General features: G+C 45.1%; 1 protein-coding gene across 7 annotated transcripts in view; it reads left to right on the forward strand.

Moving 5' to 3' along the window:
• The window catches only part of RNF32 (ring finger protein 32), a 567,839-nt gene that overhangs the window by 386,963 nt on the left and 161,356 nt on the right, over nt 1-19,520 (forward strand). The window contains exon 8 of one of the 7 annotated variants that reach the window (XM_069647964.1): nt 2,249-2,545. The exons of the other annotated variants lie outside the window; for them this stretch is intronic. Coding sequence (XP_069504065.1) covers nt 2,249-2,254 — 6 coding nt within the window. The 3' untranslated portion in view covers nt 2,255-2,545. Of the gene's footprint in view, nt 1-2,248; nt 2,546-19,520 lie in introns of those variants that run through there. 7 annotated transcript variants of the gene reach the window in all.

The raw sequence follows: 19,520 nt of genomic DNA on the forward strand, positions 1-19,520 counted from the left end.
ATTGGCACTTGATTAAGTTGGACCCTAACCTGCATCGCCTCTTTCGTGAGCCCCCTATGCTGGCCTACAAAAGGGGTAGACATTTGAGAGACACATTAATCGGAGCATAGAGACCAAGGAAACCAACACAGAAAAAACTACACAAACCCAAGAGTGGGACATTTGCATGCTTGAATTGCCAACACTGCTCAAGTGTTATTAAGGGAGAATATATTAGTCACCCGAACACTGGGAAGAAAATAAAATTACATGATTATGCCACTTGCGATCGAAAGAATGCCTTCGCATTAGGATGCCCTTGCAGAAAATATTATGTAGGAAAAACCACACGTAAGGCAAAAGAAAGATGGACGGAGGATAAGTCCAATTTAAGTACTGCAAACCTAAAATCCCCTGTATATAGATACTTCAGAGATAACAGGCACACAGCAGCCCAGATGTGATACATCATCTTGGAAGTAGTACATCCATTCCCAAGAGGAGGCGACTTAGCAAGACGATTTAGCAAGACGACTTTCATGAAGAGAACTGTATTGGATTCACCGCTTGTACTCCGTGACTCCACTGGGAATGAACAAGGAATTTTACATGGGCCCATTCTTATGAATGGCAAAGGATTAACACACTATGATGGGACATGAGTAGTCACGTAGGGTGACAGACACTTTTCATAGGACTGTACACGGATTTAGTGGTAAATGACTAATACACTCCGATGGGACAATGGTCAGTGACTCCTGGGGACAAACAGACGAAAAATAAGCACAACAGAGATATCAATTACCCATATCAACACCAGAGTTAGATTTTGCACTCCTGTGAGGCAGATGGACACACTTAGGTTGACCCAAGTCCAATTAAACATTGTCAATTATTGTATTTTTCCAACTACAGTTATTCTGGCTTCACTACAAGGCAGATGGACACATTGAGGCTGACCCCTGGCTAATCGAATATAGCCAACAGATATATTTGTCCAACTATAGTGATTTGCATATGTATTACCTATAGCTAATATGATGCAGGAATTGTTCAAACATCTTAAACTATTTGTCTACTACAACTAGGAACAAGCAGAATGTGCACTCTTTGGGGGCAGTAGGTGCTTAAGCAATATGCAGTTGTTGCTTAGTAAGACAAGGACAGTTCTTCACATACAAAAGAGATCCCGGTAGTTTAGGGGTCACGTTTGAACACAGCAGCACCATAAGATATTACATTCATTTTAGTTTGCACATTTACAGCCCGTTCACAATGGATGAGGGCACACCTAGGAAAGTTGTATTACATTCTAGTCCCCTACACTATATAGATCACACAAGCGATTGCCGAATAGGATCAGTGTTTGTTTACAAATATGACATCATGCACATCATACGTGATGACATCATAACGACGTTTAATCACGCTGTTATTTAAGGTTGCCCTTTTACAGCATTTTCGAGCCGCTGCCATACAGTAAGTGTAACTGTGGACCCTGGCATGCGCCAATAGTAGCACCCTTCAAATTGTATAACTTGGGGTTACTTTTAACATCATTCTTAATACCATTTTTTCCAACAGATCCTCAAAATACCCAGACTGTTATCAAGGTATAAATAGGAGCCCTGGGCCGTTTCACCAGAGAGATCCTTAGATTGGCTACCCTTAGGTGAGTGCACTAAATATATGTTTGTTTCAAACAATTGAGCGCCTCTAGAATACCTAAACTAGGACTTTTATTGCCACAGAGAGGACATAGGAGAATGATCTGGTCTGATGGAAGATCATTTTCACCGCCCTTTGTTCTCCACCAGCTTACAGTGAGGTGAGATATTTCTTATTGCAGTAATCTAACGAGAACTTTTATTCTAATTAAAGATATTCATTAGAACACTCATAAACAGAGAGTAGCATTACAGTTTAAGTAAAACATTTCCAATTCTAAAGACGGATTCGGCAGATTTTCCCGCCTCAATCGATGGACCATTAGGGTTCGTAGGAATAATAAGTTAACTGCCATTGGAAGTATGGGAGCATTTACACCTTTCTCTAGATAATACTTATGACAACATTACAGTTGCTATCATGGGAAGACGTACTACATTGACTGATTGATTGGTTGGACTTCTTTCTGAATGAAATGAAGAGTAGTATTATATACATGGATTAGTAATTGGCTTTGGAAATCTTTGTTATGAGTAATATTCTTGTATATATCCAAAAGAAATTTGATTTCTAAAACAATGTTATTTGTATTGTTTTGTAGAAATGATTTGAAATTCGCCCCTGATCAAGGGAAAGATTTTCTCAAAACGCATTGGACCTGAGAAATAAATACATATTCTATAGAACAAATATTGACTCAAACCACATATAGGATGCCATGAAGTATATCGGTTTATGAATTAGAATTCTTAAAATATATCACATGGTGATGTCATCAATGGTGCCATTTGTCTTGTCACCTTTGATGTACTAGGTGTTAGTCTTAGCAGTGCATGGTGGTGGCGCGAGTTATGGGTGCATAGCTTACCATAACTGGCGAATTTCTTTGGTTTTTCGATTTTACCTCACAACCATAACTTCCCTTTAACAATGTTTATTTTCCGTAGGTTTTTATTAGTGCAAACTAACATTTTTTCTGTGAATTTCAATGGTTTTTTATAAGTGAAAATGTTTCAAGATGTTACAGTACTGTATGTAAGCTATTAATAATTCCTCTTTTAACATATATGAAAGAACTATAAGCCTCCTTTCACAAACATATGTTTTGCAGTGCATACTGATGTGTGTCATTTTCAGCAGTGCATGCTGGGGATGCAAGTCATGATTAAATTGCCTTGGGCATGGGGCTCGACTTTGACCCCAGCCCCACCAAACCACCCCTGTTATCCACTGCACCTAGCCTGCATCCTGGTCCAGTGTCCACAATACCCGCATAATCTGACCAATGGCCAGTGCTGATGGCTTGCAGCCAAGGGCAGGCTCCAAAATCCATGGGGCATGGACTGCGGCCATGCCGCATGCACCATTAAGCAAATGACACTTTGGAAAAAATAAAACACAGGACAGATTTGCAAAAGCATGCTTTCAGGTCTTGCTGATGCTCCTCGCGCAAGTTTGCTGCAATCCCGTCCAGCACTTCGAACTGTAGCCATAAGCAAAATTTGTTTCCCTTTCAAGGCTATCCCGATTTCAAAAAACTTTACCACATAGCCAGTCCCTGGTGGCCATGCCCACTTTAACCTCATTGCTGGTCCCTGGTGGCCATGGCCCACACGCTATACCTCAGTCACCAAAGATATATCACAATACATTTTTTACCTACATTATGACACTTTTCAAAAAAATAAAATACGGACACATTTGCGAAACCATGCTTTTGGGTCTTTGCCCATGCTCCTTGCACACGTTTGCTGCAAATCTGTCCTTGTTTTATTTTTTGAAAAGTGTCATAATGTAGGTAAAAAAAAGAATAATGATGTAACCTATCCCCCACTTGACAAAATCCATTACAACTTTGCACAAGCATTCAAAGTTGGGCCTTGCAAACCTTTGTGCAGATTTGTCAAACGGCACCAAAGTTATAAGCCATCTAAAAATGTTGGGACCCCCCCTCTCTACTTTTGCCCTCTCTTGACAAAATCTCACAAAACTTTGCAAAAACATTCAAAGTTGGTTCTACAATCGTTTTGCAAACTTGTACGCAGCTTCGTCATATAGCACCAAATGTATAAACCGCACAAACATTCCCCTCTAATTTTTCCCCCTCTTGGCGAAATAACACCAAACGTTGTGATCTCATTCAAAGTTAGGTCTAATATTGTATCGCACATTTACATTCAGTTTCATTGAATGGCGCCAAAGTTATAAGCCATCCAAAAACTACTCTTCACCGGTCCCGTAATGCAGAAATATGCATGGATTTTGTCGAACTTCTGTCGAGTTTGTGAACATCACATCCATGCCCCCAAACATCTGAGGTGTTTGCAGACTTAGGAGAAGAAAAACACCTGATTGTTGGCTTTTTATGGCCATATCGCATCCCATCCTCATCACCCCTCGCCTCCCTAGAAATTGTGTCATTTGTTTGACAAGTGTAATGTTATGTTTTTTAATATGTTTTTACTGCAATGTCTGCGGAATACAGGCGCAGATTGCGAATCCAACATTGCATCCATTTCAAACTTTTGACGCACCTTACTTTTTTGATTGACCAATCAATGGGCACTTACATACGATGTCCGCGAATGTCATGTGCCTCCCAAATTGGTTCAGAGCCGTCCGCAGACACTGAAACAGGAAGTGAGTCCACTGAACGGACACAGATATCACACATTTTTTGTGCCATACTTTTTGCCCATTTAAACAAATTCTACTGGACGGATTTACGTCAAGTTTGCAAAAGCACACTTTGGGGACCAGGCTGCTGCTCCTCGCCAGGTTTTCCAGTGGTTTGAGCTTTAGCCGTGAGAAAAAATGTTTTCGATGTATGTACATCCGGATTTCAAATGTTTTGGGACCCACCCTTATAACTTTGCTTTCCTGTAATGATAGCCCGGAAAAACCCAGATTTATGCAGAGGATCAGGAGCCAGAAAAGCACGGACTGAATAACAGGAATAGACAGCATTATTAACATCAGCATACAAACAAAGAAATGTTGATGTCAGAGCTCTTCATACAAAACAACATCTTTTATGTCAATAACACATCAGAATGATGATAGTGATACGAAACCTAAGGGATAAGATGATTGGTTAGGGGAATTGACTGCGTACATGTTCTATATGGGTTAAACTTTTAATTGGATAATGCTTAACTCATGGCTCCTCCTAAAACCACCTCTAAATAAATAAGAACAAGACTGCATCATTTATATATGTTTACCTGTTGGTTAATACAATATGTAATCGGTGGATTGTCAGTAGGCATTTTAATTGGTTGGCATTGCACTGACCAACCTTAGGGAACTGACAAATCATGAACACATGAGCCAAAAGGGAGCAGTGGAAAAGAGGTCCACGGGCTGTTTGTCTCAAATCAAGAAAGATATCATCCCTTCCTTCCCAGGCTATGGCAGTATTCTTCAATTATGGGTCACGTATGAGAGGACCGCATTTGGATTTAATTCACCCTGCATTTATGAGTATTTTAGCTAATATTAATGTGAATGTTATGGTTTCCTCTGCCTCTAGGAACTCTCTTGAGCTTATTCTTCATGGGTTCTTCTGACTTATAATTACCCTGAACCTGGCGCACAATGGTCAGTTGTACTTTTCCAGACTTAAATTAATTTGTGAGTATTCCATCTATGTTTTGGGAACACTTATCTTGTGCCTTCTCTGTGATGCTCAGAGCCTCCCTAATTTCTTAGTGACCTTGGCTCACCCTCCCTAGCTACTGTATGAGCCCTGCACGGATCTGCATTTCAGTAAATCCAGCATTTTCACTTCTTGTGAAGACTTGAGGCCTTTCGTTTACTTGAAGTGTTTTACAGCTTTTTTTTTATTTTTTAGAAAAGATGGCTGCCCATTACTGTCACGTTTCTATGTTAGTGAGCAATACTTGTGTGTCGTTCATGTTGCATTCATCTTATAGATTGCTTATGATAGTATTCTTCATGTCTTCATGGTGGCAATGTTAATATTTTTCATATATAAATGCATATTTGACCCAGTGTGTTTTTTCATGGTGAGTGCATATGTGCTTTATGTCTAATGAATGCATATGCGTGATTCTGTGATCAGTTTTTAGCTATTCTTGCGATATATTTATTAACAATAATAATAATAATATCTCCCTGGCCCCTCCCTGGCCCCTCTGGCTCCTCGGCCTCCTCCTCTCTCTGCCTCTCAGGCTCCTCTACCACTTCCACTGGGGACCCTTGTCCGCTGTACCTCTCCCTGGAAGTCTTTCAAAAGTGTCAACCTGCTCCACATTGCTTCTCTCAACTCTCACTCTGCTGTCAAACACTCCTCTGACATCTTCCACCTCCTTGAACTTATGGATCTAAATGTTCTTGCTCTTACCAAGACATGGTTTCAGGCCAGCTCTGTCTTGAGTTTTGACACACTGTTCCCTGTGGGCTACAAGACCCTCTCCAGGCCCAACAGGCCGGATGTGGAGTGGCCCTTATCCTTCCTGAGTGGATTCCTCCCTCCATCATCCCCACTCAAATCTACTCCTCCTTTGAATGCCTAGTCTGCAGGCTCTCTGTTTCTCCTGGCTTCTCTGTGACCTTGGTCACCTTCTACAGGCCACTTGGCCAGGCCATTCTACCTCCCAGCTTCTCCTCCTTGCGGATCTCAACGTCCACCTGGACTCTCTTGACTCTGAACTTTTCCACAACCTCTCTGACTCTCTCTCCCTTTCCTTTCTACCCTCTGGTCTGACACACTCTGCCGGCCACACCTTGGATGCTCTCATCTCTTCAGACATACCCCTCTCCAATCCTCTCACTACTCCTCCCTCCTGAACTGACCACTTCCTTCTCTCTTCTCACTTGAAGCTTCCCGTCCCCTTGGCAAAGGCCCAACACTGTCACCTTCCTTCATGGTCATTGCCTGACTTTGCCAGAGAAGCACAGCCTTCAGCTGCACTCCTCTGGGCTTTCGCTCACTTTTTACGGGGACAACTGACATGCCCTTAAGACAGTCAGTACTGGCAGACTTTGTTTCCCTTGGTTCTTTTCCCGTGTTGCAACTTTTGTGCAACATGTAACAAGTGTGCAATGTATCTTACCATACAGCACACTTGGGTCTATAGTCATTTCCCAAGGCCCTAGATACTCTCGCTGGACCTTTTATGAACTGTGCAGATGTGTCATGGACAGTTTAGTTTAGTTTAGTTTAGTTTTAGTTTATTCATTTGTAGTGCATGCCAGACCCAAGGGTATCAGGGCACAGGAGCAACAAGGTTATTCTCAGCTTGGTTACAGTGCTGTACAGTAATTACAGGTGTGTATATGGGTCAATACAGTTCGCAATATATAGACAGATATATAGAAAGGTAATTTACAAAATGTACATAGGGGGGCGAGCATGGGTGAGGTTAGCAGTCGTTTTCCTTTGTCCACTGAATGTAGTTTCGCCTAAAGTGGGTGTAGGTTTGCGGTGCCTTAAAGTTGGTGGCAGGGAGTTCCAGTGTTGGGCTGCTTTCACCTGGAAGCTGTTAACACCGGTTTTGGATCGTTTAAATCTGGGGACTGTGAGTAGGTTGGCGTTGGCAGTTCTGGTAGCTCGGTTGGGGGTGTCTCTCTTGATTCTGTCGATAAGGTAGCGAGGGGCTGCGTTATTGAGGCATTTGTGCGTCAAAGAGGCTGTCTTGAACATGATTTTGTCAGTGGTGGTGAGCCAGTTATGGGCTCTCCTAATGTTGGAGATGTGTTCTTTTTTGGGGATACTCAACGCTGCTCTGAGAGCATTGTTTTGCAGAATCTGGATTTTGTTTGTAACATATTTATTAGCTCCTACATACAGGGCATTACAATAGTCCAGTTTTGAAAGGATTAGGGCTCTGGCTAAGGTGATACAACTCTGGGTTGACAGGAAAGGTTTAGCTGCTCTTATTAATTTACAAGTGTACGCTGTGGAGGAGGCCATGGAACTAATCTGTTTGCGGAAGAATGGGTGGCATCTAGATAGAACCCTAGGGTTTTAACTTCCTTAGCTACATTGATAGAATTGCCATCTATGTCGAAGCTGGCGTAGTTGTGGTCCAGTTTGTTTAGGTTGGGGTGGCGCCAAGGATGATGATCTCGGTTTTGTCATCATTCAGGCATAGACTGTGAGAGGCCATCCATGCCTGGATGATGAGGTACACCCTGTTCAACAAGGCCGAATCCTTGTCGTAATCTCCTCTAAGCGGGATGAGGATCTGGGTATCATCCGCATAATTGGTGTAGGTGATACCCAGACCATCAAGATCATCGAACAGGGGCTTCGTGAACATGTTGTACAAGGTAGGGGAGACGCATGATCCCTGGGGGACCCCACATGTGATGGGGATAGGGTCTGAGGAGGCTGTCGTAGAGAAGACACGCATATACCTGTTGCTAAGGAAGGATCCAATCCAGTGGATAGCTTCTTGCGAGAAGTGGGCTGCCGAGTCTAGGTGGTTGCAGAGAATTTTGTGGTCTACTAAATCAAATGCCACTGAAAGGTCAAGTAGAAGTAGTAGAGCAGTTTTCCCATTGTCTCCGAGGGTGTCGATTTGAGCTTTAAGATCAATGAGTGCGATCTCTGTCCCATGTTGGGGTCTAAAGCCTGACTTCCGGATTCCTAGGAGGTGGTTTATTTCTAAACATTGTTGTATTTGCGAGTACGCTGTCTTATCTAATATTTTAAGCAGGAAGGGAACGGTGGTGATGGGTCTGTAGTTCGTGGGTATTGAGGGGTCTAGAGATGGTTTTTTGTGTAAGCGCAGGACCCAAGACTCTTTGAGATTGCTAGGGATAGTACCTGAGGAGAAGGAGGCGTTAATGAGCTTAGCAATGAAAGGTGAGAGGTCTCTTGCCGCATCTTTGATGATTTGTGAGGGGCAGGCATCGCCCTGGCAGTTTGAGGGTTTGAGGCTGAAGATAATTTGTTCCAAATCTAATGTGGAAACTTTGGAAAAACTGAATCGGGAGGGGGTGGGTTAGGTGTAGAATTATGGGGAAGAGGAGGAGAGGTGGTGTTGGCTACGTGGTCGGTGCGGGTTAGGGATTCTTTCTTGTTGTTGATTTTGACCTGTAGGCTTGCAACTTTATTGGAAAGGGCGTTTTGGACACTGGTGCACCATTGTTTGCTTTCACGCATGTGTCCAGGTCAGGAATGGGTGTTTCCATCTCTTTGATAATAGTGAACAATTCTTTGATGCTAGAGTTGGCTTGTGAGATTCTCAGGTTGTAGGATTCCTGTTTGGCAATCATAATTTCTTTTTTATACAGTGCAGTTATTTTATGGAGGTTCAGCTTATTCTTAACCGAGGGTGATTTTCTCCAAGCCTGTTCACTTTTACGTTTTTCGAGTCTAAGAGATTTCAGATAGGGAGAGAACCATGTGTTCAGGTGTTTTTTCAGGTTTGCTCTTTCTGAGTTTTAACAGTGCGATGGAGTCTAGTGCTGATCTCATGATTTTGTTATAGCCATCTACAAGGGAATGAGGGTTTGGAGATAGCTGATAATGAGTTCAGGGTCGGGAGAATGAGGGGAATGAGTTTTTCAGCTGTAATGTTTTTCTTATTTCTCGTAGGGATGGCTGAGGCCAGTGAGGAGTTAGTGGTGGGGCTTGAGACCTCGAGGGCGAAGGTAGGGAGATGGTGATCGGACCACGGCTGGAGTCAGGTGGTGGTGATGGAATCCACGCAGTTATAGTCCGCGGCCCAGTCAAGGGTTCTCCTTTGTTGTGGGTGGGGAGTGTCACCCTAATTCCGATAGGGTGTTGTCAATAACTGTGGCCTGAAGGTCTTTGGGGTCTTTAAAGCCTAAGTTAAAGTCGCCTAGAAGAAGGCTCCGAGACGTATTCTTTAAGTTGTTGGTGAGGATGGTTTTGAGGTCCTCCTCAATATAGCCTAGAAGGCCAAGGGGTCTGTAGAGTAGGTGAATGGTGAGGGTTTGGGAGTTGGCAAGGGGCAATTTAGCAATTAGCAATTGACAAGATGTAAGGTTGTCTGAGGTGGCAAGTCTCATGTTCAGGTTAGTTTTGGCAATTATGGCGAGGCCTCCGCCACTGGATTTTGTTTTGTCTACTCTGAAGATAGTGTAGTCATCCGGGATGGCTAGCATTAGGGACTGGGCCGGCGGCTGCATGGAGCCAAGATTCAGTAATGGCTAGAAATTTTTCTTCTAGGATGAGGTCTGCAATGTCTGTTGCATGGGAGACTATAGAGCGTGCATTTATTAAGGCACCTCTAATGGGAGGGGCGAAAGTTTTGGTGGGGGTAAGTGGAGTGGCTAAATTGTGAGGCTTGTGCTTGACCGCAGTATTAGTTGGGTTGCACGTGGGTCTGTTCATTGGTCGAATGGTAGGGGAGGCTATGTACTCGGGTGAAGTCCAGTTAATCTGCTTGGAATGATGGGTGTTCCTGGCACGAGGGTCATATAGTTTGGTTAACCTGGTACGCAGTCTGCCATTTCTAGCAGAGGGACTGCACGGGATAGATAAGTGGGGAGTTGTAGATGGGTGGGTGAGTGGTGTTGGTGAATGGGTGTGAGACATGGTGTCAGGATAGTATGTCAGTAGAGGCTGAGCTGAAGGTATGGCTTAAGTGGCTGGTTGAGTGGATAAGATGGAGAATTACTCCCAGCAGTGCTGAATATATACCTCGTAGGTACATTCTGTTAGAGATTGGTAATACTGGCAAATCTGGACGACTGGCCTAGCACTGAGGCATATCGGACAAGCAGCAGTTCAGTAGAGTGTTTCAATATAGTAATAGTCAAGGCAGTCACTGTGGTCAACAATTGTTAGCAGGCATGTAGTTCAGGTGTGGCACAGCAATGCAGTAGCAGAATAGGCAATTCAACATTAAGTCATTAGCTGCAAAGGTAAATCAATGCTAGTGGTAACTGTATATAGTTATTGATTACACAAGTCTATAGAGGGGCAGAGAAGTCAGGAATCAGCAAGTGCACAGTAGGCTAGATTTAACAGAGGCAAAATAGATCTGGGAATCCATATAAGCAGGGCTAGGTTCAACATATGTAAAATGAATTACGATCAACATGAGCACAATAAGCAGGATTAATGTAAGTATATTAGGCTAGGTGCAGCAAGGGTATAATAGGCAGAATTCAACACCGAATTAGGACAACATAGGCATATATCTACAAATGAAGGTGGGGTCAGAGTTCAGTTGGTGTCATGACCAGGTACTGCAACCCCACAGGCCAAGGACTTTTAATAATTGTAGTAACTAGGAATATGGCACACAACGAACCTTAGGGAGACTGGGTTGGTACAGGTATCAGCTCTTATTGACGACAGAATATAGCTAAGTATGCTGGGATAACTGTGGTTTAGTTGTACTAGGTGTGTAGCGCCTAGACATCTGGCAGTAACACCGGAGGCAAATAGTGGTACAATGCGTTTACTGGGCGCTTGAGCTATCACTAAAGCTAGATCAGTTAAGCTAAGAGGCTTCACTGTAAGTAGTGGTAGTTGAGCTAGACAGACCAGGTAGATGACTGCTAACACAGACTAGAACACTATGTTCTTGTGCTGATCGGGAGCTCTTGTAAGAATTGTTAGCAATCCGACAATAATGTAGGCGAGTTACGGAGTTTAGCAGGGTGATAGTCATAATGGGTAGAAGCAGTGTTGTTGGCAAGCATGATTAGTGTAAACATTGCTTTGTGGCGCTAGTCTTGGAAAACATTATAACAACCGTGTAATAAGTCCAGCGTACGTTTACTTATAGCGTCATTTCGGTGTGCGCTGCGATCCCTCCTTGCATGTCACTGGGCAAACAAGTCAGCAGAGCAGAGCATACATGACACGGCTGTTATTGGAAAAGAACGATGCAAATCATCAGGTATGATCTGGCATACTTAAAGTCCACAAGAATATATAAAAAGCGGGTAGGCGTTCGTGCGCGGACAATCTGAAGCAGAGGTCGGTGCTGGCAGGTTTGCAGGACTGCTGTATAATACAAAATGTACTTACAAAAAGGTGGAAGCAGGGGGCTACCTGCCTCTTTTCTGCCTGACGGAGACAGGCCCTTTAGCTTGCCTTTCGGCTACCGCCTATCGGTAAGCTCGAGGGTGAGTGGAGGCTGGAACAGCTAATCAGACGCTGCAAGCGCTGCTGGGCTACTTCCTGGATGTTAGGTGTTGTCGGAGCTGCGGCCATTAACCGCATTGTGGTCAATGGTGGCCAGTGGTGCAGCTACCCTATTCCTTGGTGTTCAGGGCACCAAATTCAAAAAAGGGCATTTTAGGCAGGTCGGGGGCAAGTGATGATAATTGTAATGGCAAAAGCAGGCAGTAACTGCAAATCATCCCACCTTGCTCACTCAGAGCGTGGGGGCAGCTGAGGTCTCAGCTTTTCACCTGGGGGCCTGTAGGTGGGGGGAGAAGGCTCCAGCCCTCTCCTCCTTGCACGACATCGGAGCGATTCTGACAGGACTGGTGGCAGCTATCTTTTCACATTATTTTTAACCCTTTCCTGCCATGTTAACCGCATGAACCGCGTTTGGCATGAATAGGTAGCCTGACTCCAAAATGGCCAGGCCACGAGTTTCTTTGTCCTGTCCTTTGGCCATCTTGCCCCTTCAACTTCCCCAGGTTGAGTCGACCCGGTCAGTCCTTATTTGGTCATGCACTTTCCCGCAAAACCCAATGCTTTCGCGGGCTTCTGCATGCCTTGTGGGTGTGCCTCCAGGATGTGGGCTGGACCGTCTGAGTCTAATGCACATCCTGGGTGCCAGTGAGTCTGGAGTGCCATGAATGACTGGGACCACCGTGGTCCGTGGTTGGTCCACGTGTGGAGTGTGTGTTCATGAGCAGATCTCCCATTGAGTTCTCTTTGTTTTGACGCAAAGGAAACTTTGGATAAGAGGAGGCCAAAAACACCCATAACATGTCGATCTCCTGAGTTCTCACTGAACAAAGGATAGGATCCAAGTATCCTGCAACTACGAAGCCGAGTCGAGGAACCGCTGGTGACCCGCTGGAAGGTTTGGCACCCTGAGCCCGCTGTCGTCCCGTGGGACCCCTCTGCATCTGGTCGTCCTAGAAGGTTTGCGAAGATGCTTGGAACCATTGGAATAGTGGGAACAACTATTCTCGGCACCTTCATCAAACCCTGCAAGTAAGCTTTCTCAGAAGTGTCCCTGGGTCAACCAGTGGGCTGACCAGCTTACCCAGTTGCTTTGCTCTGTCACCACTGCTGTTTCGAGGAGGCCCTCGAAACTTGGTATACTGCTAGCTCTGTGCCCCCGGCACCCTCACACCGAATTTCATACACTTGACATTCCCAGGTCTGAAGTGAGACGAGTGTGCTAGGACCGGAGTGAACGCAGCTACCGTGTTGCCCTGCCACGGCAACATCTTTTTCAAGTCTGCTGCATTTGTGACCCTCTTGCCCCTGAAGCCTGCTGCAGTGAACCTCGGTCCCGGAGCAGAGAAATCGCCACTGTCCCGTTTTGGAAACATTGCTGTATCTCAGGAACTGAAATGTGCTGAGACGTCCGTTTTGCTGCATTCAAACCTGCAAGTGAAGTGGACTGAACTGGCGAAGTTTGGGTCTGCTTGTGTCGGGGACCATGAGTACTCCATACCGAAACCGGTGGCCCCTAGCGCAAGGGCCCATTTTTACACATGAGTGGCCCCTGGGGGCCCCTCTCCTTTCCACTGCTATTGTAAAATAGCAACTCCATCCCAAACTCTCGAACTGCCTCTGCCTTCAAGTGGTGCTCCTTCTTGAATAGCGGGAACTTGTTCTGCATCGCTTCATCCACCTTCTCGAGCTGCTAGAGACCCCTGAAGAGACCCTATTTTGCCCATTGGAACAACCGCGTGCGCTTGCATTGCATGTACTATTGAGCACAAGGCTCCTCTCTTCTTAGGGCTTGGACTGCCTCTTAGGTGTATTGTCGATGTCGAACAGGGCCTAAAGACTATCTGTACTGCCTGTTTCCTTCCCCTCTAGGTTGTCGACATATTTTGTGCATTTAACCCTTCAGACCCCAATTGTCTTGTATATACATTGTATTGATAGTATTGTGTTGGTTTACTTAGTGTTACTGTGATTCTTTTGCTATGGTCTATGTTACAAAGGCCTTGTAATAAATGTGTCTATATTTTTGATATAACACCTGTCTGGAGTAATTTGTAAGTGTCCTTGCTTTGTGTGCTCATTTAGGTCCTTCAGTCACCCTCACCCTTCCTGAGACATACCTTTTACCACCTGTCTGCCTTGTCCAGAGGTTACCCTGTTCCAAGAAACTAGGCTGGCCTTCCGAACCTCTGCCCCTCCAGGTCAGAGTTCAGAAATCCATCTTAACAGCGAGTGTCAGTAGCAGTCTTTGTTTACACCTTCTATCCACCACCCACTCCTGCCGGTGACTCCCATCGTGACACAGCCCTTTCCAACCTTCACCACTCTATCTCTAACACTCTTGACATCCTTGCCGATGCCGATACTTCCACCGATGTTTGCGTTCAAACACCAGAAAAACCTTATAGACCAACTTGTACATGCCAAATCAAAAACCAATAGGTCAACCATCACAAGCTGGGGCCTCAGACCGTTCACAGGACACTTTCCATGTGAGTTTTGTTTTGTTTGCAAATTCTGCAAAAATTGTTTCGACATAGCTGGCAAAAAATGGGAACTCGGGCAGCACACGAATTGGAAAACATTGTGGGTAATATATTGCATTAAATGACCATGCGATCTGAAATATGTCGGTAAAACAATACCAAACTTCGGCCACGTATCAGATGCAGAAATGCTACAGCCCCCATGGTATGTCACTTCATGGAATTTGGCCACTCAGCCGATGACATTACTGGTGGATCCTTGATACGGTGACCAATGCCCCCAATCCACGCAATATATTGGCTACTAAAGAAGCCAGATGGATATTCAGGCTGAATAGCATTGAATGTGGCCTGAATAATGGAATGTCTTTATGGTAAAGGCACCTATTCCACGGGCTGCTCTTTGCTCCTATTGGCCTTCCTCTACTAGCAAACAAACCCCTCAGCCCCCTTTTTGGTAGTCTGCCTCTTTGTTTTTTCTCTGCAAATGACTCGGCTGCAATTTTACATCAGTCGACAGCACCCTGAATCATGTAAACCTGGCATCCCCGTGCTCCTCATAGTTAAGTAAATGGCAGCTATAGTCTTCTTTCTGCTTCTAGTTTTTGAAGCTCGCTAAAATGTTTGGTAAGTCCTTGTTTAGTTTCTTTTTTCATTTATGGCCATGTTTTCTGGATGCCGGCGCGACTCTTTACTTTGAGGTTTTCGGCTGTGATAGATTTACTTATGCTACAGCTTAGTGTCACGGGAATCGCTGTGCACGTATGGGCTCTGGTAGCTTTGTTAATTTTCTTGGCGGGTGGCAGGCTACTTGCGGTGGGACCCGAAGCTCATAGCGTAGATGTGTCCCTGCTGACATGCTTATCCCTTCCTTTTTCCTCTCGCAATCCTCACTTATCAGGACTCCACAAAACAACTCATACTTTAGGAATGTGGATACAGCACCTGTGCATACCGCCCAACATTGCCTGGCTTGCTCGTGATCAAGCTTCACTAGGCAAACATGCTTCACCTGTTAATCCTTCTGAGGTAAGCAGCACGCTAGCTCGGGTGACTTTTCCCTACATTCTCTTAGCCACTTTTAGCAACCCAGCAGATTTATTGCGCACTACACGTGGGCACCCAACGGCAATTTACATACCTGTTTTTCATTTATTTTTCATTTATTTTCTTTGGCTTTCACAGCCCATCACCATGTGAAATTACAGGCGGCGGCTTATCAGCTCTTCCTTTTTCATTCTTGATTTCCACTTGGACACTGAAACGTGGGCTCAACTTGACAACCCCTTTTTCACCTTTGGCCTCCGGGTGTCACATCTTCCAGTGATGTTCACTTCCATTTGATTTCCACATCTTTATATGCATGGGTCCTGAGTATAAGAGCTGACACTATGTCTCCGTGTTCAGCGGTGAAACCCCACCCTCTTTCCTCTCTTGTCCTCGTATCTCGTATCTCGCAATACCATGGCATTTGTGAGTTTTGCTCCTTTTCAATTTAAGTTGTGGTACAGCAAGACTGAGATGTTGTTCTTTCCATATCCACAGGGTCCACTATTGGCTTTTGGTCCTGAAGAAGGCAGTTCCAAGTAACTCTGCTGAAACGCCACCTTGACATATTTGTGTCCTACGACTTTATTTCCTTCAGCTTTTGGCGTAGACCCTAGCCATTGTTTACTAAAATCATTTCATAAGCCTATGTATGTTGTTGCCATGTTGACTCATGTTTCTTAGTATTTACTTTTGATTAGTAGGCATCCAACATACAGTTGTCTGTATAACTTATTGTTGTTTGCCATGTTGTGTTTGCATATGTATGTTATCATGTGAACACATTTGATTTATCTTTGTTCTGTACAGCCTACATTGATGTGAACATATTTGATTTACTTTTGTTCTGTATAGTCTTCATTTTTTTCTTTGGCTGTTCTGTGTATGAAATAAATCATCCCATTCTAGATTCATTCACATCAGTATTGCTTTGGATTGCTTGAATATTCGAAACAAGTGTGATTCATTGACATTAATGCATGACCAGGATGCTTAAATACTGGTGATTTATTGACTTCAAATAAATCTGTGTGGGAACACATTTTCTGTGTGTATATATCTAGACTGTCCAGTTTCCAGTTCACAGCAGGACCATTCCCTTCAGTGCTATACCCTGTCAGGAGGATCCGCATGAAACCTGCCAAAAAGTGCAATTCTTGGTATGACTCTGATCTGTCTGTCCTGAAATGAAAGTGCAGAAACGCTGAATGGAAATGGGGAGCTTCAGTTACACCCCTGAAAAAACTGGCCTGCTGCCTACTCCAAAGGAAATATAGACTCTCCATCCTCTCTAAAAAGAGTGTACATATCCAAGTCTGCATCTGCGCAGCCTCTAACACCACAGCCAAACTATTCAAAATCTGCAATGGGCTGGCCAATCCTATTGCAGTACCTTCCTCCTCTATACCCTCCCAGGCCCTCTGCTTGGTCCTGTTTTCTCATTTCACTACTAAAACTCAGCACATCCTGTCCTCACTCTCACCTGTTCCCCTCCCACCCTCTACGTCTCTCAGGCCCTCAATGGCCACCCCCTCTCCTCTCCTTCTCCACTCAAATCTCTCCTGTCACACCTGATGAGCTTTCCAGACAAGTCTGGTCTATGAAAGTCAAGACAACATTGACTCTCTCGCTCCAGCCTTGGCCGATTTCTGCAACCTCTCTTTCGCCACTGGAGTCTTCCCTCTCCTCCCAAGCACGCCCTTCTAAAATAAATTATGCCTACCCCTCCAATCTGGAAAACTATCACCCGATCTTGATCACTCCTTTCCTGTTTAAACTCCTGGAGAAATTGGCTATCTTCCAGCTATCCCTCTATGCCAAAGCTGTTGGTTGTCTCCATGACCATCAGTCTGGCCTCAGAGCAGCCAGAGTCACCGAAACTGCTCTCCTGAACACCTGTGAAGATTTGCTCTCTAATCTTGACACTAACTCTCCCTCTGTCCTCATTCTCCTTGACCTCCCCTCTGCTTTTGACATGGTGTACCAGAACATCCTAATCACCAGTCTCCGAGATACCCTGGCCATCACGAATCAGGCTCTGGCGTGGCTATACTCTTTCCTCTTGGACCGACCTTCCCAGGTTGAACTTTAGTCCTTCCTCTCCTCCACCACTCTCTCCACATGTGGTGTTCCCAGGGCTCTATCCTATCACCCTGGTTTTTCAATATCTATCTTCCCCCATTGGCCCCCCTGATCCATAACTTTTCCTCTAACTTTCAGTGTTGCGCCGATGACACGCAACTCTCTTTCAGGCTAACCTCTGCCTCCTCCTTGCTCATCCCTGACTGTCTTTCCGCTATTTAGGCATGGTGTGCCTCTCATGATCTCTGCCTTAATGCCAGCAAGACATAGATCCTTCGCATTGGGACCCCTGCTCCTGCTTTTCCCCTCTCTCTGGCCGGCGTCCTTTGGCCCTATGCTCTCACCCCGTTGGTTCATCTTTGACTCCACTCTATCCTTCTCACCACACATCACGGACATTGCCAACTGCACCGCCTCAGAGGTAATCTTCCTTTTCTCACCTTCCCCCAGAGGCCCGCTGTCTCCAGAGTCCTGGTTCTCTCTAGGCTGGACTACTGCAACAGCCTCTTTCTCAATCTACCTAACTCTACCCTTTGCCCTCTACAACTCATCCTGAACAGGACCACAAATCTTATCCTTGTCCTCAAGCCCATGGACTGAAAACTCTCCAGCTCTGATATCCCTCCACTGGCACCCAGTGCCTGCAAGGATCAAGTTCAAAACCCTCTGCATCGTACACAAGGCTTTCCGGGGCTGGGGCCCATACTATCTCCAACAATTTCTTCCTAAGAACCCTCCGTTCATCTACTTCCAATTCTCTGCGGGTGAGTCGCTTCTCCAAACAGAGGCTCAGTGGTAGATCTCTTTCCTCTGCAGGTGCCTCCCTCTGGAATGGCCTGCCTGCCGCTCTCTGCCGTGAGCCGGATCTCCTTGAGTTCCGTAAGCTCCTCAAGACTTTCCTTTTTTCCTCCTCTGTCCCTCTGCCTCTCCTCTGCTAACCTTCCCCTGTTCCTTTCTCTCTTCCTCTGCTCTGCTAACCTCCTCTGCCGCCTCTCCTCTTCTAACCTTCCCCTCCTCCTGCATATTTATGCTGACTGGCTGCCTGGTGCTCCTCTGAGTCAAACAGGACACCAGGACCCCCCGTCCAGTCCCCCACACTTGCTGCTTGGCCTTTCTGCACTGCCTCCTGGTTGTCTTTACGGTACCTGGGTGTGATTTGTGATTGCATTGAAAGGCCCTGCCCTCGTTGTACTTAACTCAGGGCCGTGCTAATCTGGGTGTACTTCTCCCCTTCCCCTCCACTTCTTGTATGCGCACTTGCATGATCTAAATGGTGCTAGGCCCAGTAAGATTGTTTGTCTTATTTCTCCCTTGTTCCCCTCCCTTGCCTGGTTGCACCTTGAAACACTTGTGTATAGGCGCATTATAAATAACTTATCAATCTTCAGCTTACATCATGTTCATCCCTTGCTGTACCTACCTGGGATAAAGGCGGTATGATTGCCCATAAGAATTTTTCTCGCCTTTACAATATTGAGCCAGAGGAGGGGGTCATAGTCATAGATGACGTATTCATCTGTCTCAACAATTCCCCCCTCTGGTCGAGTCCTCGACCACATTCTCCCTTTTGTCATCCCCTGCTTAAGGTATTTTGGAGATTCATATCTTAGTCACGCCCTCAAAGTGCCTGCCCATCTTATGTGTCCATCCATGCTCCAGGCCATGTAGCAGCGGTCCCCATTGGCAATGCAATATACCCATCCTCCGATATATTACGAGGGTCTTGGAGATAAGTATACTATGATCCTGAAGGGGCAACAGGCCTTTGTCTTCTGTGGATATGACGTTGATCATGGGTTTGCAGGTGCTCATGTACATGAGTATCCACGTTTATAACTATTTCCATCCCAACTGCTCCTCTGGCAGCCTTTTTGCAACCATTTATTGCTATTCTCAGAACACAGAAGGCCAGTAGTATGAATACTAGTATGGCTATTAATATCTTAAATGCATTACCGAGCCAGGAGGGTATCCAGGATAACAAGTAGCTAAACCAATCAACATTTACAGGCTCATCCACCTCCTCCACCATTTGTGTATGCAAGTCTTTTAAGGTGTGTATGCCTCTGGAAGTGTCCAGTTCTCTTCATCATGGCAAGGTAGGTACGTGCAGCAAGAAGGCCCAATTCTTGCGCACATGCCACTTTCCATGGAAGTTATTA

This window comes from Ambystoma mexicanum, chromosome 2q (genome assembly GCF_040938575.1).
Source record: "Ambystoma mexicanum isolate Mex_15411 chromosome 2q, UKY_AmexF1_1, whole genome shotgun sequence".
Taxonomy (NCBI): domain Eukaryota; kingdom Metazoa; phylum Chordata; class Amphibia; order Caudata; family Ambystomatidae; genus Ambystoma; species Ambystoma mexicanum.